The sequence below is a fragment of the Piliocolobus tephrosceles genome, chromosome X, assembly GCF_002776525.5.
Source record: "Piliocolobus tephrosceles isolate RC106 chromosome X, ASM277652v3, whole genome shotgun sequence".
NCBI classification, from domain to species: Eukaryota; Metazoa; Chordata; class Mammalia; order Primates; family Cercopithecidae; genus Piliocolobus; species Piliocolobus tephrosceles.
The window spans coordinates 88,240,959-88,266,800 of record NC_045455.1 but is presented as its reverse complement, the minus strand read 5'-3'; the positions used below and the strand labels follow the sequence as shown (position 1 = coordinate 88,266,800).

Sequence of the window (25,842 nt, the reverse complement as noted above, 5' to 3'; positions counted from 1 at the left end):
AAAATGAGGAAACTGAGCATATCAGAGACCTGGACAAGAACTGTGATCATGGAAATTAAAAGGATTATGTATCCATGTCTGTAATTGGGGTGGTGGGAGTAAGGGAAGAGACAAAAACCATTACCCCAGTTAGACTGTTGTTAGTTTAAAAAAAGAAGGAAATAAAATTGGGGTGGGGACTGGACTTCTTGCTAAACGTTTTGGCTTTTAAAGAATTGCATCATTTGCTGTGGTTGGTAGACTGGGCAAGGGTGGGAATAATTTGAAAGAAGTGTGAGAATTCTGGTTTTACATGACAGTTTTAAGGAGTAAGGCTCCATCTTTGAGGCATTTACAGGAAATATACCAGTTTACTGCTTAAATTTCGGGATATTGATACTTAGTCATGATCTAAGTAAGGTAAGATGTTTTGATTATGTTACAGAAGGAGAACATTGGGATGACGAGATAACATTTTCAGTCTTTAGGTAGGTATAGTCTAGGGTAACGTAGAAGAAGCCCTATTTGAGAGAAGGTAAAGTCAAGGAGAAGGAAAATTCCATGTAGGGGAAATGACTTTTTTGGAAAACACATATCCCATCCACCAGTGCTCTGTGCTTTGGGGCCTTGTTTATGCTAGCCCCTCTTCCTGGGCCAGTCTTACTCCTACCATACTAAGTCAAAGCTTATGTGTCAGGCCCCCCAGCCTAGTTTGGGTACTTCTTTGTGCTTGCATTACACCCTGTGTTTCCTGGCCTTGGTATTTACTATGCTGTTGGTAGTGCTTATTTACCCACTATACCAACTTGCAGGTCAACATGATTCTGGTACCTGGAACACCTGACAGGTAGTGGACACTTAGTAAATACTCTATGAATTCATGTAAGTAGTTATGGCATGCAGCTTTTCAGTCACTCAAACCTGACCTCTTATACTAGCCTGCTGTAGAGCCTACATTTCCTATACTCAGTCAACTTCTTTAAGATATTTCCATATTTTTGAGCACTAGTATGTTCCAGGCCTTGGGGATAGATATATAGGGATAGTGGATGAGACAGAGTAAGTCCTGTTCTCATAAAGCATGTGTTATAATAAGAGCCCCTAAAAACAAAACAAAACAAAACAAAAAAAAACATTGTAAGGCTCGCCATAGGGCTCACATCTGGGAAGCCAAGGTGGGAGGATCACTTGAGCCCAGGAGACAAGCCTGGGCAACATAGGGAGTCCCTGTCTACAAAAAAATTAAAAAGCTATCCCGGCATGGTGACACATGCCTGTAGTCCCAGCTACTTGGGAAGCTGAGGCAAGAGGATATCTTGAACCCAGGAGACTGAAGCTGCAATGAGCCATGACCACACCATTGCATTCCATCCTGGGTGACAGAGTGAGACCCTGTCTCAAAAAATATATATATAATTAAAAACTTGTAATTCTGTGAAAGCAGCAAATGTAGGGTCAAGATAGAAAACATGAGAAAGCAATCTGCTTTAGGCATGGAAGTTAGGAAGGGTGTTCTAGAGATTACAGGAAGGGAGAGAGCTGGCTGTGCAAAAAGAGAAAATGCATTTTGGGGGTATAGCGTGTGCAAAGGTTCTGAAGCAGAAAACTGGTGGCGTGAGGAACTGAAGATACTGAAAGAAGATTTGCATGTTTTTGTAGCACAGTAGACAAGGAGAAGGGCCTGTCCCTCTGGAGTCCATGGGAGGAAGAGACGGGGTAGTAGAGATTTTGGATTTTAAGCACAGTGGGAATGGCATCTTCATTACTTTGATTACAGTGTGGGGGGAGATGAATTATAGGGAGGCTGGAGTAGTAGCAGAGAGAGACACTATAAAGAGTTGAAGTGGCCTAGAAGGGTAGAAGCTAATGATGGAGAAGAGAAGGTAGGTTTGAGATATATTTTAGAATTGAATTGGCACAGAATTGGTACACCTCAGGAATTGAATGTGGAAGATGAAGAATCAAAGATGACTACTGCCTAGCTTTAGGGCCAATTACTGAAATTGAAAAGCTTAAAATGGAAAATAGATTGGGAGGTGGAAAAGATGATAGAAATCAAAAGTTTCATTTTTGAACACTGTAAGCAGTGGCTATGTGAGTTGGAGATCGTGGAAGAGATCTAAACTGGAGACAAATTTTGTGAGTCCTTGCCATAAAGATGACATAAATTGATTAAAAAAAAAAAAAAAGAGGGTGACAAAGAAGTAGGCCCAGAACCAAGCCCTAGGCAGCTTCAGTATTTAAAGTTTGGGTCAAAGAAGAGTTTTAAAGATAAGAGTATTTATAAGTTTGGGTCAATGTGATGGTAGGAAAGTGCAAAAGTAGGGTGTGGAAGCCAAGAGTTTCAAATAGGGAATAGAAAAATGTCACCTGAAGTTAACATGGAGGTCACTAGGCAGTAGCAGCATTAGTTTACTGCCTAAGAGGAGTAAACATTACCACTCATACAGAGGAATGGCTTAGTTTGGTTTTCCAATAAAAGAATCACATGAAGACACTGGAAGTGGTGAGTTTAGGCGGGAGCAGGGATGTCATAGGGCAAGGATACAGAATATTCTTTTATGGTGATAGTAAGAAATTCTGGAAAGTCAATGTTTAAGGGCATTAGCCTTTGAAGATAAAAGGAAGCTTAAAAAGGATGTGGAAAAGGATTAAAAACTTCTTTCCTCTCCCAAAACTTTGCCTGTGGGAATAGTAAACAGAATTACTTACATGGAGTTTAATTCCTCTGAACCAAGGCCTGTCAGAAGATGAAAACAAAGTTTAATTAGTGGACAGCAAGGTAAAGACTGATGATAGCAGATGAAGTACAGTGGGAAACACACCCAGAGGCGACCACTCACCACATCACGACTTCATTGCACCTAAAAGGATTTAGACTGATCATGTAGCATTCTGTCTTGAATCTCTTTAGGGTGGCCATAAACTCACAGGTTTGTACAAAACACCTGCAGAAGGCAGTTGGGTGAAGGGAAGAAACTGAGAACAGGGTAGGCAGGTTAACCAAGAGTCTTGTATATGTGAAAGGAATCTGCATAAAGTCTGTAGGGACCTGAGGGAAAGCTGAGTTGGTCCAAAAAGGACCAGGGAGACGAATGTGAATCATACTCATACGTACTGTGAAAAGTTAATCCGCATCTGATTTGCCCTCCAATAACATTTCATTCTAAATAAACTCATGGCAGTGATCAAGATCAGAAGTTCTCTTCAGCTGTAAAGTACTATGACTTTTAAAAAGCCAATTATTAAATAATATTATATACCAAAAGCTTTTAATATATAGTAATTCTGAGTACTTGCTGGCACTTTCTATTTTCAAAGTACTTTACATGCTAATTATGTATAAATTGCATATAGCTGTAACATCTAAGTACTCTAATTAGTTGGCATAATGCACAGGTTCACACAGAATCTCTAGAGATGGAAAGGTGTCTACATACAAAGTGATCTCTTCAGTACTGATCCAAAGAGTATCTTGCATCTCAAGAGACAGGAAAGCATATCAAGTTCCATGGCCTATCGCCCACCAGCCTTCTTTTAGTTGCCCTTCAACGTATTATTCAGATTTTAGATGGTCTCCAGATCCCTAGACAAACGTCATCTTTTTGGTTAGCGTTATTTAGAGTCATTCTTTGTAACAACCTTTAAACTGGGCTCTTGGAAGTTTACCTATCTGCTTTCAAGTACTTACTAAGACCCCCAAACCCAGCCTTTTTTTGCTCAAATTCTTAATGTTGCTATTTTATTTTGCTGCTTTATAAACTATCCTGGTACAGTTACTGTGTGTCTGTTTTTTTTTTTTTGTTTTGTTTTGTTTTTCTCACTATGAAATTCTTCTCAAACTTGGATTATTAGATCTCTAGTTATTTAACTATACAGTAAGTATGTACCTAATAGAAGCACAGTCCTGAGAAATGGTGGAAATAAGAGACTATGAATCTGTCCTGAAAATCCTTCTGTGGTTTTGGAGAAGGCAGACGAGAGCTGTACACATGAAAAAGAAAACCAATTGTATTGACAATGAAGTGCCTGAATGTGCAGTGTAGAGTATTATGTGATGAATTCAGAATGGGATGGGTGAAAGGCACTACTGAAACTTCGATTCTTTCATGAGCACCCATTCTGTCAGCCAGTGAAGATGGCAAAAGAATTGGTGGCTTATAAAATATTAATAACAGGAATAAATGGTTTTCTTTTTCTCAGTGTAAGAGAGCTGTTAAAGATTCTTGAGCTAGAACTGCCATAAAGTTTTAGTTTTTTGTTTTTTGTCCCATGCCCATGTGCAGAATGGGTAAGTGGAAGGAAACTGGAAGACAGCAGTGAGCTGGGGACATTTGTAGTAGTTCAGGTGTAATGTAAGGAGGGCATACTTGTAGGACAGGAGATAAAAGGATGGATACAAAAAAAAATGCTTAAATAAAAAAAGTAACTTAGAGACAGATTCTATAGAGGGGTAATAGAAGAATTGTAGGCCGGGTGCGGTGGCTCAAGCCTGTAATCCCAGCACTTTGGGAGGCCGAGGCGGGCGGATCATGAGGTCAGGAGATCGAGACCATCCTGGCTAACACGGTGAAACCCCGTCTCTACTAAAAAATACAAAAAACTAGCCGGGCGAGGTGGCAGCGCCTGTAGTCCCAGCTACCCGGGAGGCTGAGGCAGGAGAATGGCGTGAACCCAGGAGGCAGAGCTTGCAGTGAGCTGAGATATGGCCACTGCACTCCAGCCTGGGTGACAGAGCGAGACTCCGTCTCAAAAAAAAAAAAAAAAAAATAGAAGAGTTGTAGATGACCCCAAAGGCCCCATATCCAGGTTCATTTACCCGTTTGTTTATCCTACCATTCCCTCACAACCAAAAACTGGTAAGGCAGGATTTATCATTTCTTCTCTGCAACCTGTCCTTACTAATAGGAGTTAGTGGGTGCAACCACCCTTACCTCCTTCCCCAACCCATATCAGAAGAATTCATGTCTTTTACAAGGATATGAATCCAGGGCTACCAATGTGAAAATTGAGAGTTGAGGGGAGGAGATCAGGCAGTGAACAGCCTGGCTCTTGCGGTCTGCACTCGCCAAGTTGCTTTCTTTACAGAGAATGTTTTCATTAATTCGTTCCATAAATATTGAGCACATACTACATGGAGGCACAGTTTAGGGGCCAGGATATGGCAGTGAACAAGTTGACCCACATGCAGTTTTTTTTTTTCTGATGGCAGAGTTGGACAATAAAGAAACATGCAAACAAATTTAATTTCAGGTAGTAAAATAATGATGACAAGGAGAAGACACTGAGATTAAGTAGTTAAGGAAGGCCTTTCTGAGGAGGTGACATTTAAGCAGAGAAATACAGGAAGAGAGAGACCAAGGATAAAAGAGAATGAGCCCAGAATTTTTTTAAAAACCTGAGCTTAGATTATTTAGCAATGAAAGCAAAATTATGAACCTTTCTAGAGGAATAAATTGTGTATTTCAGCCTTGTATGTGTTTGTAACTTTTATTGGTGCCTAAATTTATATCATCTGTCTTTAATCTGTATATGTATTTACCTAACAATTACAGTAAAGAATATGGAACTACTCTGTGGGAAGGAGGATATGTAGGATATTGGAGGTGTTTTTGGTTGGCTGATATATGTATGTATATTGCAGGGTTCATTTTAATTGAATTTTTTTTTTTTTTTTTAAGAAAAGTACACTTTTTTTTTTTCTTTTTTTGAGACAGTTGCACTGTTACCCAGACTGGAATGCAGTGGTGCAATCTCAACTCGCTGCAACCCTGACCTCCCAGGCTCAAGCAGTCCTCCTACCTCAGCCTCCTGAGTAGCTGAGACTACAGGCATGTGCCACCATGCCTCACTGATTTTATTTTATTTTTTTGTGGAGACAGTCTCACTGTGTTGCCCAGGCTGGTCTCAAACTCCTAGCCTCAAGTGATTCTCCCACCTCAGCCTCCCAAAGTGCTAGGATTATAGGCATGAGCCACTGTGCCCAGCCAAAATAGACCTTCTTTAGGAATAGAAGTTGATGTGTGTGGAATCCTGAATATCTTTTCAGTAAGCATAGGCATAGCAAACTGAGGCAGTATAACATTGGAGTTAAGAGCTGTTGGACTCACAATGCCTGGGTTTTGATCCTGGCTCTAGACGTTAGCCATGAGACCTTGGACATACTGTTTGATCTCTTTGTGCCTGAGTTTCTTCTGTAAATTGGGATAACAAGAATACCACATAGGGCTGTTAGAACTGTTAATTTAGATAATATTCAAAGTGCTCGGGATGGTACCTGAACCGTAAAGCGTGCTCTCAATCAGTGTTAGCTATTAGTGTTATTATTGTAATATCATTGATGTTGAGCAAGCTGGGTTGGTTTCTATTCCTTCAAGGTGAAAACTTGGAAACAAAAAACCGTAGTAGCCTGTGTTATTTTTTTGTTTTCTTCCGTCTATAATATGATTTGAGGACCCCTGTATGGAAGGTTATCAGTCTGTTAAAGCCATAGCTTTTAAGAAAAATACTTTAAAATAGCATTCTCATTAATAGGATAAAAAAAAAAATCACAAATTGTGTTTCTCCTCTTTGAAAAAAGAAATTAAGATTCTGATGGAACATTCATAATCTTCCTTAAGCCTTAAGATAAAGGTTAAGCAGAAAGAAAAGCAAGTTCTATAACAGATGGATAGCTGGCTTGGTGCCAGGTATCTGGACTATTGGTAGGAAGCCAGGGCTCAATCTAGGTCAGTTAGTTGTAAAAACTGCATTAAAAAGACTATTTATTTCTTGAGACGGAGTCTCACTCTGTTGGCCAGGCTGGAGTGCAGTGGTGTGATCTCAGCTCACTGCAACCTCCGCCTCCCAGGTTCAAGAGATTCTCGTGCCTCAGCCTCCTGGGACTACAGGCACCCGCCACCACACCCAGCCAATTTTTGTATTTTTAAGTAGAGATGGGGTTTCACCATATTGGACAGGCTGGTCACAAACTCCTGACCTCGTGATCTGCCTGCCTCAGCCTCCCAAAGTGCTGGGATAGTCACCGCGCCCAGCCTTATTTTTTTTTATCTAGTACTGTTTCTCCATATATTCCCTGTTCATTACGCAAGGCACTTAGCATATCTCAAAAAGAAAAGCTACCTTGGTGCTTAAGTCAAACCTCAAAAAAATTATGAATAATGCTCCGCCAATTCTATTAAAAGGACTCCAAGAGAAAATCCAACAGCCTGGAGCATCTAATCATGCAGAGACTGAACTAGTTGTCTTAAACAACAGCTTGGGGTTACAATTTTTGTTGTTGTTTTTTTCATGGGTGGGAGAGACTTTCTTTTTCTCTGCCGACCTCTCAAGGCAGTATTGTGTAGAGGTGAAGGGTAGGAACTCTGAAGTCAGAGGGCCTGTTGGCTCCACACTTCCTATCTTATGAATGTGGTCAAGTGACTTAACCTTTCTGAGCCTCAGTTTCCTTACCTATAAAATTAGGCTAATAATAACATCTACTTCATAGGGCTATTGTGACAAATAAGTGAAATAAAGCACTTAGCACAATTTCTAGTACACTTAAATACTCAAACATTAGCTATTGCTATTGATGTATATGGTTGTTGTTTAAGCCAGTTAGTGGGAGTTAAACTAATGGTCTTCACAGTACAGATTGTGTCGTGTTATCCATAGGAGCCCTCCTGGCTGGCTTGCATGAGCTGCCTGCCTCCCCCACCTGTCCCACCCTGCTCTCTTCCCAAAGCATCACCCGTGACTGCCACACTGGCCTTCTCACTTCTTTTATTCATATAAGGCTAACATTGCCATTTCAGGGCCTTGGCACCTGCCCTTTACTTCCCGAACCTCTCTTCCCCTAAATCTTCACATGGCCTGTCTGTTTCCAAAGTCGTTTTCTCAGAGAGACCATCCTTGACTGGGTATTAGTCCATTGCTACATAACAGATTATCCCAAAACTTAGTGGCTGAAAGCAACAAATACGTCTCAGTTTCTGTGGGTCAAGAATCTGGGTGGAGCTTAGCTGGGTGATTTTGACTCAGGGTCTCTGACAAGGCTGTAGTCAAGATGTCATCCAGGCTGCAGTTGAGGATTGCATGGGAGAGGATTTACCCACAAGCTCACTCATAGGGGGCTGCTTCATGCCATGGCAGCTGGCTTCCCGCCAGAGCCAGGAAGACAGAGAACCCAAGACAGAAGCCAGTCTTTTTATGCCCTGCTCTCAGAAGTGGCATCCCATTGCCTCTGCTCTATTCTGTTGGTTAGACATGAGTCGGTAAGTCCAGCCCACACTTAAGAGAAGGGGAGTACATGAGGGTCTGAATACTAGGAGGTGGGGATCCTTGGCACCATCTTAGCGGCTGCTTACCCATCCACCTTCTCTAAAGTGGCAGACACATCCACATACAAACCTCCATCACTCTCTATTCCCATACCTTGCTATATTCCTTCATAGTACTCATTGTCAACTGACATATTATATATTTATATATTTATTGTCTAATTCCACTGGAAAAATGTCTCCTTGGTGACAAGGGCTTTGTTCTTGTTTGCTTCTGAACCCCAGGCACTTAAAACTGGGCACACAGTAGGCTTTCATTGATGTTTATTCAGAAAGTGAATGAATATATGCATGATTACATAGCAGTGTCAGAGTATGAGTGCCACAACAGGAAGAAGGACTGATGATTTATAATGACATTTTTTTGTATACTTATCAGCTGACACTTGCAACTCAGAAAGCCACCACAGTAACAAGCTTCAAGAAGACAAAAAATTCTTGAGTGAGACAAGGAACCATGCCTATCCTGTGGCTTCAGTGGGAGGAGGAGCTGGGGGGAGGCATGGGTAAGCATCATAGAGAGCCTTGATAAAGGTGGTTATGCTTTATATTCTGTTTCATTTTTGTCTTCATTTTGTCCTCAAGAGCCTCTAACATTACTATCTTCACCACCCTGATCCCATGCTTCATCCGTTATCTTGCCTCTCTATTGGTCTAAAAAGGTAGAGTATCTCCCACTTGAAGTTGATTGATGGATATTTTTACTCTGCAACAGCAGTATGGGAAAGTGATATGGATTTTCCTTGGGATCTTGTCCCCACAGAACTCTAGTAGAGAAAAAGTTTTAGGATTATTGTTTTGAGTACCGTGAAGTGGAATTTAAAGGATTTGATTCCAAGGTATGCTGTCTTTTCAATTCCAAATAGTACACTCATTTCCTAACCAGCTGTCTCGTAAATCTATGCCATTTACTACAAATAGCATTGCTGTGGAAAAATAACAGAAGGCGCGCGTTTGTTTTTCCAGCAGCTATTTAAGGTCCATTTGTCTTCCCGGTACCAGGAGTGCAAAGACGAATCTCATTTCATGCCTGCCTTCACAGAGTTTGCAATCTGACTAGACCAAAGAGCTGTGTAGTATTGCATTCCTGAAGGATAGGTGTCATTTCTTCTAACTCTTTTACCTCATTAAAATTGCAGCGCCCCTCCCGCCCCCCAGCACTCCTACCTTGTAGTATTTTTTCTATAGCACTTACCTTCCAATATATGAGATATATAATTTACCTATTTATTGTATTTATTATATGTTGCCTTTCCCTCTACTTCTCAAACACACACACTGCAACATAAGCTCCGTGAGAGCAGAGATTTTTGTTTGAATGTTCACTGATGTATCCACAACCCCTGGAACAATGCCTGGCTCGCAGCAGGTGTTCAAAAAATGTTTATGAAATGATTGACTCTGTATTGTTTTTTCATTAAATACCCCAAGAGCTGAACTTGAATTTGAAAAGGGAAATAACTATTCTATAAGCTTCGAATTGAGAATGACAAATTTGTGGTTGTGTGTCTTCAACTCCATAGTCTGTCACATGTAGATGACAAGAGACTGGGCCTGTCCAGGAGGAGTCAGATCTAGAGGTTCATTTAGGCAAAGGGTGACCAGAGCAGGCAAAGATTGAGTGCCAGAGGAGTAGCCTATGCAGTAGGTACCAAGCAGATCTGATAGATATTGCCAGGCAGATGACTCCAGAGGGGTCACCTGAGCTAAGAACTGGGCATGTTATTATACACTCGTAAGAAGGCAGAGCTTTGTATCTGCAAGGCCAAATTTGACTGCAATGCATCTCACATTAAGTGAGAACTGACCCCCGCAAGGCCGACAATATTGGTTTTGTGAGCACCTGTTCTACCCATATATACCTACTGCGTGGTTTCAGATTTGGGGAATTCCCAGACCGATAATATTTCAAAAAAATCTAATGGGGTGAAAGGATGTGGGATTGCTTAAGTTTTATTTTGCCCTTACTTTGTGAAATGGACTTGCCCTCACTTCGGTGAAAAATTACCAGAAATCCCAGTCTTTATTTAGGTGACCTGAAGCACTTGGAGGACAAAACAAAGACTTAAAGCATTCAATAATTTGATATCCGTTGTGCCATTTTTATCTTGTTAGCTCCACAATGAATTGAACAGAGTCTTGGCCTTTTCCCTTGGGTCCCCATGAGCATTTGTGTACAACTGTTAATAAATTACATGGGATCTAAGAATAAATTTTCATTGGAACTCTGATTTCAAGTGAAGGATCACCCAACATTGCGATCCCTCATCTAACATTATTTCAGATCCTGAGTTGCTTCTTTGCTCTGCATACTTAAACATAAGTCCTGGTGCTTAGAATACTTAACCAAGGGGTTTTTGTTGCTGCTGTTTCCAAAAGTGATTAATATAAAATTGGTAATGTAAAATTAATATAAGCTTCATGTATCACTTCATTCCTTGAAGATGAGGAGTAAAAGAGTACCATCATCATGTTCTTGTCAAAGTAAATGAGTTGGATTTATATTATTTATCAGACTTTGTAATTGAAGCCGCCTAGATTTGATACTACAGTTTTATTTCTGCTTTTTGTTTATTGGTTTGTTTACATGGGGAAGATTGCAGTTTGTCCTTAAATGGATGGAAAATATTAGGGATTCTAGGGACTTATGATTAGTGTGTTTATATGGCAGAGATTGCACTTTGTCCTTAAATGGTTGGAAAACATAAAGGATTCTAGGGGTTTATGATTAGGAACTGTTGTGCTGAAAATGTCTGTCTTTAGAAGTGTTAGCTTACGGATGTGTCACTGTCTTCTGCCCAGACTTGTAGCAAGCAAGCAGAGGATTCCCTTCCTATTTGCTTGTTCTAATAAGTTGGTCCCCACTGGAGAGCAATGAAAGATCAGAACAAGCCAGAACATGAGGAAGCCAACTAGGCTTATTCCTGGCCAAAAGCAGACAGTCTAACAGACACGTAACTGTGACTGTAAAGTAAGAAGACTGATTTGCCTCACCAGGTAGGAAAACCAGTTTAATCCTCCTTCAAGGCAGATAGTGTCTTTTCCCCTTTATAGAAAACAACCGAGACCTGGGGAAGTTAGGTAACCAGCCTAAGGTTATATGACTAGTAATTAGATAGGAACCCAGGATGGCCTGACTCCATAGACTCTGCTTTTTTTTGACACATGGTCTCACTCTGTCACCCAGGCTGGAGTGCCGTGGGGTGACCTTGACTCACTGCAGCCTTGACCTCCTGGGCTCAAGCAATCCTCCTACCTCAGCGTCCTGAGTAGCTGGGACCATAGGTGCAAGCCACCAAGCCTGGCTAATTTTTGTATTTTTTGTAGAGATGGGGTTTTGCCATGTTGCCCAGCCTGGTCTTGAACTCCTGAGCTCAAGCTATCCACCTGCCTTGGCCTCTCAGAGTGCTGGGATTAGTCATGAACCACCACTCCTGACCAAACTCATCTTTTAATGGGCATGACGTCATTGATGTTACCTGCCTTGGACTCACATGAAGATAACAGCTTTGCCAGAGCATATGCTCCAAGGAGTTCAGTTTAAGAGACAAAATTGTTGGCCTAGCTGAAACATGTTGGAAATGGAACTATTCTTTGTAAATTTTAAACATGAAAAGAATCAAATGAATGAGTGAGTAACTTGTTAAGAACCCAAATAAAGGTTTACTGGTAATACTTGGTTTGTGAAAATACCATTTTTCATATTATTAAACCTTATTAGCATTATCTTTAAATATGTTCATTTTAACTTTTTCATCTATATTGTGCCAAAGCAGCACTTGATCATCCTCAAAATATAGAAACTGTTATTCACGGATTGAATGAAATAAGGGTATGTGTTATTTGACAGAACTCTGGATATGAAGTTAGAAAGCTCTGGGGTGGAGTCAGCTATGTCCCTTACTGGTTGACCTCAGATAAGGCAGTCTCCTCCCTGAGCCTTGGTGGCTTAACCAATAAAAGGGAAACAGGAACTTTAAGGGTTTATCTCAGCCTCAGTGAGGTAATATATATTATTCTGTAAGTTGCTGTGCACATGATATTTTAGTTAACATACATAACTATGAATAGTATATCTGTGATTACTATTGAAATTATAACTGTAAAATGATTATTTAAAAAAATTCTTAAAATAACTTAGATTTGTTCAGTGCTTTACAAAGTAAACTATATATAAATTATATTAAATATATATTTTATATATTTTTATATATATATAAATTGTATTTAATCCACCTAAGAATATTGAAAGGTTAGTAGAAATAGCTTCATTTTAATCACAGAGCTCTGTGACCTTGAATATCACAGGATCACAGAGCTAGTAGGTGCAGAACTAGGACTCATTTTCTCACTGCTGTATTGTGGCTGCTTTCTTATTCTCTTAAGGTTACTTGATGGTGTCCTAGATTTAAAATTATAAAGGAAGAACTGCATAATCAGTCTTCTAAAAGCATTGAGAGGTGTTTTAGGGATTATATAAAGATAGAACAGTTACTGAGTAAGTCTATTCAGTCTGGATTTTTCAGGTAAGAAATTCTGCTCTGAAGCTTGTGTGTTGCAGATCACAATAATCATAGACACATCACATAGCATTGGATAGTGTTAGTGTTGGCACTTACAGTGTTGTCCTCCAAAGGTAATGATCCTGGGCTAAAATATTATAATTGTAATCTGTCTCATCATTTCTCCCTAGGGTGGCCGAAAAAAATAAATACAGGTAATTTTGAGTTAAATTTTCAAAAACCAGGTATTATTTAGTGTTAGGCAAGTTGTTAACTTCTCTAAACCATAATTTCCTTGGCTTTATATGACAAAGTTAAACCAGATGGCCTCTAACATTTGAGAAACTTTTCCCTTATATTTTTTAGTCATATAGATTGTATTTAATGGATCTTTACCTGAACATTTTGGTTCAGGTGATTAAAATGAAAATTATAGCAAAAAGATCCTTGAAACTTTTCTAAAAACACTGGGCATATAGGAATTAATATAGTATATGTCCCAATTTCTATCAAGCAAACAGTAAGAGAGAACTGTAAATTTAGGGGTCTAATATTTCAAATGAGATGTGAAAGTATGGTCCCGAGCGTTTGTACTGAAAATGCAGTGCCCCTTTTTTGGTAAGCCTTAAGAGTGTATTAGACTTTGGGAGGAAGCCAAATTATGCTGTTTGGATAATCAGCATGATCTGCCTCTCAGAATTTTCCCCTGCAGTCTCAATTGGGTACCTATTCTATTTTTAACTTAGTTCTAAACTCTTTGTTAGCATTGCTCCATCCAATTAAACTGCAGCTGCTGTTCCATTCCCTAAGGATTGTTTATGTTTCAGTGGATGAGATGGTCCTAATATATACGGCTACTTAAAGTATAGTTTTAATTCAGGGACAAGAAAATATTGTGTTTTAAGTTTTTGGTATTTTATAAAACAGTGCATAGTTAAACATTGGCACTAGAACATGCTTTCACGTTTCCCTTGTTGGTTATATCATCACATATAATTTATAAGTCTCTGAATGATAAAGTGTGGTTTGCTGGGTTTTGGTTGTCTTGCAGCTGGTTTCTGATGCCAGAATCATCGATTATATTACTCTCTGTGGTTTCTTTCTTTTGGCAGCTGATGTGTTGTTGGTATGATAAGTGGTATGATATAAAGGTAAAGGTTGGATTAATCGTAATGGAATTTTCCATGCCTTGGGTTTTTCTCCTATAGAGATTAGTCTCCATGAGCTGCTTCCTTCCTTTCAGTTAATCTCTGCAGCCTTTCTAGTGGTTCCTCCTGTGCTGTTGAATTCAGCATCTGTAAGAATGTGTTTGCATTGTACCAGAGCTCTACAACTTTGGCCAGCTAAGAAGGAAGCATCTCTGGGATCTTTGAATGTCAATATAAAACCTTATTTGCACAGTTTTGCAGTTTTGGCCGACTTGTTCAGTGGACCATCTAAGTTCATCACTTTGAACTCTTGTAAACATTTTCCTTAAAGGGATGCTGCTCTCAAAGTTAGGTTTATGTGTATGTTTAACCGCTTAAGTCTATTAATTACTCCTTTACATAAATATAGAGTTTTCCCCCAAAACACATGTATATATGTTAACTAAGTTTTTTAAATTGTAAAATGGGATTTAAAATTACCTTGTCCTACTTAATTTCATTACTGTATAAATTGGCACCAGAAAAACAACTTGAAACTTGACGGTGCAGGGTTTAAAGAGTTAAGAATTTAAAGGCCGGGCGCGATGGCTCAAGCCTGTAATCCCAGCACTTTGGGAGGCCGAGACGGGCGGATCACGAGGTCAGGAAATCGAGACCATCCCGGCTAACACGGTGAAACCCCGTCTCTACTAAAAATACAAAAAACTAGCCGGGCGAGGTGGCGGCGCCTGTATTCCCAGCTACTCGGGAGGCTGAGACAGGAGAATGGCGTAAACCCAGGTGGCGGAGCTTGCAGTGAGCTGAGATCGGCCACTGCACTCCAGCCTGGGCAACAGAGCGAGACTCTATCTCAAAAAAAAAAAAAAGAGTTAAGAATTTACCGGTGGGTTTTAATACATTAAACATTTTTTTTTTTTAGAGATAGGATCTTGCTATGTTGCCCAGGCTGGCCTCAAACTTTTGAGATCAAGTGATCCTCCCACATCAGCCTCCTGAGTAGCTGGGACTACAAGCATGTGCCACCACACTGGCAAAATTTTTTTTGTGTAGTATGTTTTTGTAGTTAATTATTGATGTAGAAAATACTGTCTATGTATATATGTACTATTTTTTCAAAACCTCTCCCTGCCAGTATGTGGAGGAAACTACCATATCCCTCAAAGCCATGTTTGATGCCTAGAGTGTGAAAGACAGAAAATGCCTGGTGATCAAGATGAAGCCTGGTCTGGCAGTCCGCACGGCAGGCGGAAGGCATGATCACCCCAGAGTGGGCTACACCCTCTATTTCACTGGCTCTTCATCACCTCTTGCCTCTAAGGCAGGACTCTGCCTTGCACTTAGCGGCCGCAGGGCTGTCACTGAACCTGTGATGTTGTCTGTGGAGTGCAGGCTTTCTCTTCTTCCCATCTCATTGTGTATTGCTGGATTTCTAAGAATTAGAAGTATACATATGTTTTCTTCCTGGGGTTAAAAATGACTTTATTCAGATGATGACAGGTAAATTATTTTATCTTGAAATAGCATTTTCAAGAGACAAATTGCTAAGTGTGTTTTTAAATGAAAACACTTTAAAGAGCATGAAGTGATGAGATGCCAAAATCCTACACATTCTAGAACTTGCTTTTATGTTTTTTTTTTTTTTTCTATTCCTTGCTCTTAACTCTGAGTATAATTTATAATCATTTGATGAATCAGAAACTGAAATCTACAAGGGGTGGACAGCTTGTTTTCTAGCAGATTACTGCAGCCTTGACATGCTGAAGAAAATAGCTTCAGCAGGCTGACCAGACTTTCTGCTGAATAGGCCATCCTCAGGGCTGAGATCCAAGAACTCTGAGGTATTGTTTAGGACAGTCTACAGAGAACTGCAGATGATTTGTATAAAATAAAGCTCTTAGGATTAAGAGAGTGATTTACAGACCACGCTTTTGGTGAGGTGGTTTTTCTGCTATGTGGTGTGTTTATCAAAGAACAATACACCTACCAAAATTCTCCCTCGTTTAAAAAAAAAACTGTAGAGGCAAACTTTAGAGGCTTGTATTGTAATGTTTTTTGTACAACTTCTGTGATAGTTTTCCTCTCTACATTTTGAACAGCTGTTTGGTGAGAGTCTGAATTTTATTTTTTATTTCTACTTTTTGGTCTTCTGCCATTTTTCCTATCCTTTACTAAATTCAAGCAGCTGCCATATTAGCTTTTCTTTGCTGGATATTGGCTCTCTTCCACACCCATCTTTCTAGACTTTAAATCCCTTTTTCTTTTGCAGTTTTGTTTTCATCAGTTTTGTTCTCGAGAGCATCTGTTATCTTAAAGAGATAACAAAATACATTTTACTGAGTAAAAGAACTCAAGAATTATTTGACCTTATATTCTGTGTGGATTTTTCCCCCAACTAATATTTCAGAAGAGCGTAGACTGTAATATTTTTAAACCTAACATTTGACCTATCAACAGATCTGCTCTTCCTGTTATTGTATTGTCCATGGGCTTTTCTATTCAGAGTTTACTATTTCCTAATTAACCCTATCACCACCACCCCACAAAGTTATTTTCAGTAAGAGATGCTTTTCTTCATAGCTCATATAAAAATTTACCGTGGCACATTTACTCAGGTTTTATAATATGAATTGAAAAAGAGTCACTGTATTTTCTGTATCAGGATTTAAGAATAAATATTTGTAAAAATACGTGCTGCTTTGAAAATGAAGTCAGTAGACCCTATAGTGAAGTAGGTGTCTTATGAACTGAAAAATAAGTTTTCCCCAGGAGCTAAATGTTAAGAACCAACCCACATTTTAACCAAAGAAGTGATCTGTCTGTAATAGTAATCCACTCTCAGTGGCCGTCTATAAATGGGTAGTTGCAGATTTGAGAATGTTTATGTCTAGGTGAGGGGACTTGAGTTTTGTCTTTGCCAGAGCCGTTCTTGTCATTATAAGCACCATTAAATATTGCTGCTCTACTTGCCCCCTCACTAGACTGAGCTTCTTGAGGACTAGGATCATGCTTGTAATAGAGCTGTAGTGTAAGGGTTAAGATCCTGGGGCCTAGAGTCAGATTGCCTGGGTTCACATCCCAGGCCCTATCATTTATTGGCTATTGCGGCCTTAGGTAAGTTTCTTGACTTTACCTTATTTTCTCCTTATTTCCTTAGCTGTGAAACGGGAGCTACATAAGTTGTGAGGATTAGCTGTAAGGTAAATGGTACATAAGTACTGTTACCATTATAATTTTTCATCATGTCCCAGTGGTGCATGTTAAATGCATATTAGAACTGTATTCAAAGGAGAATTGCCTGGACCCTGGCTGAGGAGAGCAGCCCTATATATCACAAATGCATGGATGCCTCTGTCAGTGGAGATCCAGTGCTCAATGCAATTCATAACCCAGGAAACACCCTTCTCATGTTTTGACCTGTGTCCTTGAATGAAAGGAAACTGTGTTTAAATATGTGAAGATTGTACCAATGTTGACTTTCCAGTGGACACTACTTTAGAGTATGGAAAGGTTTTGAGCTGCAGAAAAGTTAAAAAGAGAAAAGACATTAACTTGTCAAATCCTTCATCTTGGCATGAATGCAATAGATCCTTCACTAAGAAAATATTGTTTCCCACTAGTGCTAAGCTTCCATTTTCCTGCTTGTCATGGTATTTCATTTCATGGTTCTGAAAATACTCATGATTTAATACAGTACTTGAAACAGTTGCACTTGGAAACTGAGTAACATTTTGCAATCTTAAATCATATTACTCTTATGTTTGTATATGTGTAGGTCTATGTGGAACATACAAGAAATTTGACACTGATTCATAGATCATTTTATTATTTTATATTTTGTTTTTTAATACTTTTAGACTATTATGGTTTATAGAACATATAACCTTCCCTCAGTATCCCTGGGGGATTGCTTCCAGGACCCCCATGGATACCAAAACCCACAGATGCTCAAGTCGCTGATATAAAATGGCATAATATTTGCATATAACCTACATGCCTCTTCCTCTATACTTTAAATCATCTCTAGATTGCCTGTAACCTAAGTAATCTATTATTACTAATATTACATTGTACTAGGTATAATCTTGTATTACCTAGTACAATGTAAATTCTATGTAAATAGCTCTTATTGTGTATTGGTTTTCATTTGTGTTATTTTCATTATATTGTTATTTTTTTGCGTCTTTAAAAAAAAACTTTCAATCCATGTTTGGTTGAATCCACAGATACAGAGGGCCGACTGTATACTCTTATGCTTACAAAAAATGGGGCACTGCATTTTCAATACAAATGCCTGGGACCATACTCTCACATCTCGTGTGAAATACTGAATTCCTAAATTCACAATTCTATCTTAGCGTTTGCTTGACAGCAATTGGGCCATATGCTAAACTTCTGTATTAATTCCTACACATCCAGTGTTTCTATATAAGCCCCAAGTCAAAGTATTTTTAAGGCTCTTTTTCCTATAATTTGCAAGGAATGAAACCACTTTTAATTTATGTGAAAATCTTGATTATAACAATATAATTAGGGACTTTATTAAGATCAGTGCAAGAAAATAAGCTTCATGGAATATATGCGGAATGTTTCTGCCTTTCCACATTAATCCAAATATTACCGACATTAACAGAATAATCAGCATGTGCAATAAGTTAATTCTGTTGTTTGATACTTAGCTGACTTTCAGCCATTTCAAAAAATGGGCCTATAAGAAAGGAGCAGTTACATCTATTGACGTGGAGCAAACAGGGAGATTGGGAAAGGCTTGGTGGAGAGGGTAATGTCAGACCTGAGTGTCTGGTGTAGAGGTTGTGAGTGGAGAGTGATTTGGACAGAGGGCATAACCCGGGCATAACCCCATGCATGTAACAGCAAATGTAGTGTTGCAGTTGGTGGGAGTGTCTAAGCCATGTTAGGCCTCTGGACTGTCAGAGCCAAGGCCCTGTATGTGGTGATCCCACAGGGCATCTGTGTGGCAAAGCCTTGCAGAGACAGACTAGTAGCCCTCCTGTGACATCTCACCGTCTCTGTACTGGCACCCTCCACTCCAACATTAGGCACTGTCATCTCAAAACACAATTAGGATCTCTACTAAGAAATGGAGTTCACAAGATGTTAACATGTGTGAGTGAAGTGGGATTTTGCCCAGTTATAATATAATGAAGCAAAAGAATAATATTGGAAGCTAAACAAAGGCCATTTATCACTGATCAGTAGCTCACTAAAGGGAAAAGTGTTTTCTACATATGAAACTTCGCTGAGATTTTCAGGCAGCCCTAAAGGATCAAAGTCCTCAGTCCTGACAGGAAAGATTCCAGCTGTGCCTCATTCTGTGTCCTTGGCCAGTGTCTGTGGTTTCCCAGTGTGCCCTAACGTTTGATGACACTAAGGATACGTGTTGCTGTTGTGCTCCTGTTCGTTTGGCCACTATAGGGGATTGCTCCCTCAAGAGCCTGAAGCTCTTCATTTTTTTCATTACATTTATTTGCCCAGTGACATACTTTCTTTTTCTCTTTTATCTTCTTTTCACCTCCTTTGTCTTTCCTCTTCTTCCATCTCACCCATCATCATCTATTCTGTCTACAGATGGAGTGTTTTTATTTTTAAATCCTTGCATTTGTATCATGTCCCACACATACCCAGAACCCATTTATTCCCCAGATCTTAACTTAGTACCTACCATGTGCCAGGTATTAAGAAAACTAGGTTGAAAAAGACAAGTTCTGAGACCTTTAGGAGTGTAGTCAAGTAAAACATAGCTATCATAGTTCTTCTGCTTCTTATAAAACACAGAACACTTGGATCCAAATCAAATATTTCATTTTATCCTCATAACAACCCTGTGAGGTAATTATTATCATCATTGCAAAAAGCAATCTGCAGTATTTTTGTCTTATTTTTCCACCATTGCTTAAAATACCACTTTCTTCTATCTTTAGTTCATGTGGGCATGAAATCAACAAAGGATCTCATTAATCTTCCTTTCAAACTCACGTTCCTCCATCACTTTCCAGTCTTTTGCCAGCATAAGTTCTTCTTAAAACTTCAGCACCTTTTCTCAGGACTGTTTGTTATTTTAGAAATGAATATTGGAACTCCTTCCTCACATTCTCCTAGATAATCCATTATTTGTTTTTAAAGTACATATATGGCTCTTTATTTTATATGCAGTCCCTAATAGCCTCTTCAGGGAAGAGCCTTGCTCATGGTATAAATCACAGTACCTTGTATTTAGCAAGTGCGTAATATAGATTAGCCAAATTTAACAAAATGTACAGATTAATTTATTGTGCCTCTAGTTTATGTCTGAAAAATTCTTTTCCTTTCCCAAATGACCTCAGTGTTCCTATTGAGTTTTACCTTGTGTTTAAAAACGCTTTTTACAATTTGATTTTTTTTTTTACCTTTCTTTAGAGCTTATACATGACCCCAGACAATTTAATATTTTACTGAAATTAAATAAGGATATTTCTAAATTTTTGCCTGTGTCTGTAGTCAAAATACTAAGTCATAAAGAACCCAAACTTTGTCCTGTGGTTTCTGCAGATCCCTATGACTACTAAACCACTAGTTACTACTGGCAGTATGAACCCATAAGCAGTTGTTTGCAGATGTTCAGAGTGATCTGATCATCTGTCCGTATTTTTTTTTATCAATGATCTGACATCAAAGCTTTACCAAAGATCAAGTAGATAGTTCCATTTTTCTCTCTAAGCTTTATTACTCCATTATGGGAAGAAATTTAGATTGCCATCGTAAAGTTTCTTTTACATGTATGTGGATGACTCCACAAGTATAAACATGTTTGCCTTCAGCACTGATAATGTGTTGGGCCTTTTAGATAACTTCCCAGTCAACAGCAGCAAATGATGCTGTACTCATTTCTGCCAATTTTCTAAGAAGTCTATATTCTTGTCACCAAGTCGTGCTTGTTTGAACACACCCAAGAAGAGAGTAGTCCTATTAAACAATGTATTGCCTTTTTTGAACCTGTTTTTCTGTCCATCATGTGACAGATACTGTATTATGCAGTTAGCTGATCAAAGGTGACTTTTTAAAGACTGAGAGAGACACAAATGAGGAAAGCTTCCAACGTTCAGCCTTGTGTTCCTAGCTTTCCTTCACCATCGCAGGAAGAGGCCTGTAGCCCCCTCTGACTAACTCCATCATTTCTGAGCAGTTATTTGAGATTTAGCTTCTCTGATTTTATTCCTTTAAAATTCCCGTTTTCCTACTTTATGGTTTATTTTTCCTCTCAATTTCTGGTGCTTTATTTCAGTTGTCTTCAATTTCTTGCTACCCCTTCTGTATACTGGAACAGTTAACCCTCAGTTGATTAAAGTGATTAAAAAGAAACAGACCCAGATAACTCAAAACTAGTTTGTTTGACTTTGGATTTTAAGATGATTTTGTACCAGATTTGCATTCCCACTTGGGTTTTATTTAAGCTGCTATTATGATCAGTTGACATTCCTTAAGCATGTACCAGCTGGCTAATGGAGTGAACAGGCAGGCCTGAGGAAGCTGTGCTAGGATGGAAAATTGGCTGGAGATAATACACACATGGATCATTGAAAATTGATTGTGGTTTGTTCCTGTGCCCAGAAAACCGTCTGCTTAATGACTCAGCTCTCTTGGGTCTCCATGGAACTTAGGATTCTAATATAATTAATTGGTTTTACAAAGAAACCTTCAAGATATTGAAAAGAACCAAGTATAAAAACTAGCATACCAAGAACTAAGTTTATGTCTGAATAATTTTTTAATGGTTCAAGTTCTGTATGTACTTAGTACTTATATATTCTCCTATTTGCTTTTCCTGTATTTTAATTACAGTTTACACTTCTTTCATCATCTCATTAAAAACTGTCTTGTTTCATGCATGTTGATGTTTCATAATCTTTGATAATTTAAGTATTTTGCCTCTGTGATAATGTAGAATAGAAACTGGATTTATAATTTCCTTACCCAATAATTCATTAATGAGATTTCTCGAGGAAACAACAGAGGCTACAGTAATGGGGTAGTTGCTGACTTTTTCCCCTTAATTTTGAAGGTAGTGATACTGTTTTAAGGTTGGGATACTTGATTGCTAGAAACTGTTGTTTTCTTCTTTGAAAGTAAAGCTCTGTAGAGGGAGCTTATGCAGGAGAATTTTGGGTGGGAAGTAGCGAATGCTCAACATTCTTAGGACAAAATAGTGATCAGTCCTCCTTCATTCCTTCCGCCTCTCCAGTATCAGCCTATTCCCCAGTTCTCTTTGAATAAATGCAGTAGTGGCACTCTGTTAGGCCTTTTTTCCCCCATTTATTTTAATTTTTGCCTTTTAATGATAAACAATTTCTCCAGGATTTGCTGTGCAGATATTTGTGGAGGAGATAGTCTAATAGAAGGATCAGATGATACCTAGCCTTAAAAACAGTGGTTGGGTTTTGTTTGCTTTGTTCCTCTTCCTCATTGCCCTTCTCCCTGATCGTTAGCAGTGTTACTTTGGGCAAGTTAGTCGACGTCTCTGAATATCACTTTCCACATCTGCAAACTGGTGGTAATAACTATGTTACCATGTTTATATAGTATAGTACTTGGTATACTTAAAGCTCTATGTCTACATTAGTTGTTGTTAAACCAATTGCAGATACCTAACTTGGGTAGATCCAAACCATGGGAATGGGTCACTCTGCACCACTTTGACTGTGGACAGCAGCTAAGCCTCCTTTACCAATGGGAACAAGGTAGACCAGCTGACTGAGCGCCCTTCCACCCAGTCTCTACTCCTCTTTTATGGTCTTTCATCCTTGATAAATTTGTTTTACTGCAGGCAGTCTTTCTCATACACATACCTTCTTTTCTCTTTGATTGTACTCGTAAACCAGAAGGCATCCTTAAGCGTGCCAGGTAAAATTAATAACAGTGCTAGAGACAATTTTAAGTAGAATCGAAACTAAAGAAGAGTCACTGTCAAACTTCAAGCTCTTGAAAGCACCTAGAATATGCCTTCAGGGTCTCTGCAAGAATCTTTACTGAATACCTTCTGCAGATGTATAGCATTTCAGCTGGATTCTGACTCAAATAAGCTTCTGTAGTCTGGTCCAGAAAGCTAGGCGAACATTTTAACATAGTTTTTATGGGAAAACACATTCTAGTTTATTTGTAACTGATACATATTTTGTTCATAGTTGGGGAACTGTCCCAAAAAGTTTTTTTTCCAATTATTTTTAACCATTTCTTTTGACAGAAGGAGAGCACATAGGTGGATCTAGGTATGATTTATCTGTTTTTGTTTTAAAAGTACCACACTAATTTGTGGGAAAGGAAGAGGCATATTTGGAATATTTATACCCTTTAATTTTTTTACTTTATAAGGGTGAAAAAGGATCTCGGTTTGGAATTAGGATAAATTTTGATTGAACTACTGTAAGAGACAAAGTCCCCAGATCATTTCAGCAGGCCGTACCATTATTCTAAAGAGCTGGAAGAAGCAGCATATGTGGTCATCAGATGGACTTACCTGTTTGTGATTCCATAAGACTGGGCTGCGAAACTTGTGATTGAGGGAGTCAGCATGTCGGTAGATAGGCAAGCGCTTCAGTTCTTCATTGATCCATAGCAGTGGGCCTTCCCAAGAAAGATCAGAAAATGTCAGGCTGCTGAGTTAACTGAAAAGACATCTTTTAAAGATCTCAATCAGAGTTTATTTAAAAATGAGTTATACAAAATTAAGCAGATGTATTTTTGAAGATGAAGAGGTGGTGAAATAGTTTGAAAGCATAGTATTAAGAATATGGAAGTAAATAACGAGAAACAGATGAAAAAAAGTTGAAATTGTTTTCTTTGGTGGGTAAGGGCAGGATAATATAGAAGACTATTGTATTTTAAATCTTTTAAATAATATTTGTCTTTTTAAACGATGTGCATGCTTTACTTTGATAAAAATCAACATGAAATGAAACGTTCTTGTAAACAGAATGTTAATATTTGAAGATTATATAAATAGTGTATGGTAGTATTATAATATTGTCATTATAACATTTTAATATAGACTCTATATAATTATCCAGCTTCAAAAATTCATGATTAGATTTATAGTTCTGTTTTTGGACTATATTTGTTTACACCTCTCTTTTTCTTAACTTTGTTATTGATACATCATATTCAAGTCAGGGATGATCATCTTCCTATGTTGCTACCCACCGCACCTTGCACAGTATTTTACACATAGTAAAGTCTCAGAATATGGTTGATAAATATGTTTTCTTTTTTTTAACCTCTTCACACAAATAATACATGTTCATTGTAGAAAAAATAGAAAATGCAGCAATGCAAACAGAAAAAAAAAATCACCTTAAAACTCATCTTACTGTTTTGATAACATCCCTCCAAATTTTATTATTATTATTATTTTTTTTTTTTTAGAGACCAGCTTTTGCTGTGTTGCCCAGGCTGGTCTCAAACTCCTGACCTCAGGTGATCCTCTCACCTCAGTCTCCCAAAGTACTGGGATTACAGGCATGAGCCACCATACCCAGCCCTCTCCAAATGTTTTTCTATGTAATATGTATGTAAATAATTTTGAAATTAAGATTATTCTACACATATTCTTTTGTACCAGCTTTATATACTGAATGTCTGTCCTGTGCCAAAAATTCATTTGTCTTCATTTTTAATGACTGCCTAATCTTCCGCGTATGTGGATATGTCATGATTTATTTAACCAATCTTTTATCAGTAAATATTTAAGTTTTCTGTTTTTTCTTTGTTAGCAAATAGTTTGAATATCCTTGTACATATAGTTTTGCATACTTATTTGAATATTTTCATAGGACAAACTAAAATTTTTAGGTCAACTGCTGGTATATACTATTCTTAAGGTTCTTTATTATGTTGCTGGATTGTCCTCCAGAAATATAATATCAGCTTCAGTCCCCATTAGTAGAGAAGAAGTTATCCATTTCTCTACCCCCCTCACTAATGGGCAGAAACATTTATCCTTGTTGAGTTCACTGGTATTTTTTTGAATAACAGTGAATTTGAAAAAATATAGATACATACATATTTGGATGTTCATGTCTTTTGGTTATTCAAATTAATAAGAAAAGAGAATTCTTATATTAAGTTGATTTAACTGTCTTATATCAAAAATATTTTTCCCAGTTTGTAATTTTTTCTCTTCATTGTTGCTTCTCTTTATATTAATAGTTTCTTTTTAATTTATGTGTTCCAAATTGTCAACTGTTTAAAAAAAAATTTGCCCCAACAATCGTGCTTCAAAGGTTGGTTCCTTTCCCAAGATCATGGACCTGGAATAAATTGATTTTCAGAACTTAGTGGGGTGACTGCCTTTCAAATCTTTTCCTTTTTCTTATCAGGAAAGCAATAGAAGAACTGCTTAAGGAGGCAAAACGTGGGAAAACTAGAGCTGAAACAATGGGACCCATGGGTTGGTAAGTTCTTTGAGTAATCTGCCTTAAAATGTAAGAAAAAATTCTTAACTGGAGATATAAATATGTAAATCTTTAGCATATAGAGGAAATGGGAAACCTTGGAAGCAGAGGAAGTCACTCAGAGACAAGTGTAGACTAAGACACTGCTGAGAACCGAATGTTGAGAAACTCTAACAACATGAAGAAATGGGCAGCTGGCGCATATGGAGGATATACAGTGTAGGTTCATTGTCCCTTTACTTCGCAAGTCCCCAAGAGGTATTTCGATACTACTGTGCCCAAAGTCATCATCTGTGCAAGAGTAATATTATGTTGGTGTTTATTGTTTAAGAATTTCTAGTTTACTTATAGTTCTTAGTAAATTAAAATTTATTTTAGGAAATTAATTTTAACTGTAGACATTTTGATTATGTGACAATTCAGCCATGCAGAATTAAAGATTACCTTTGCA

General features: G+C 38.3%; 1 protein-coding gene across 1 annotated transcript in view; it reads left to right on the top strand.

The window, feature by feature from the left end:
• LOC111540450 (protein POLR1D) overlaps window positions 1–25,842 on the top strand; it is a 45,956-nt gene that overhangs the window by 1,705 nt on the left and 18,409 nt on the right. The window contains exon 2 of the mRNA XM_023208737.2: window positions 25,317–25,391. Coding sequence (XP_023064505.1) covers window positions 25,317–25,391 — 75 coding nt within the window. The remainder of the gene's footprint in view (window positions 1–25,316; window positions 25,392–25,842) is intronic.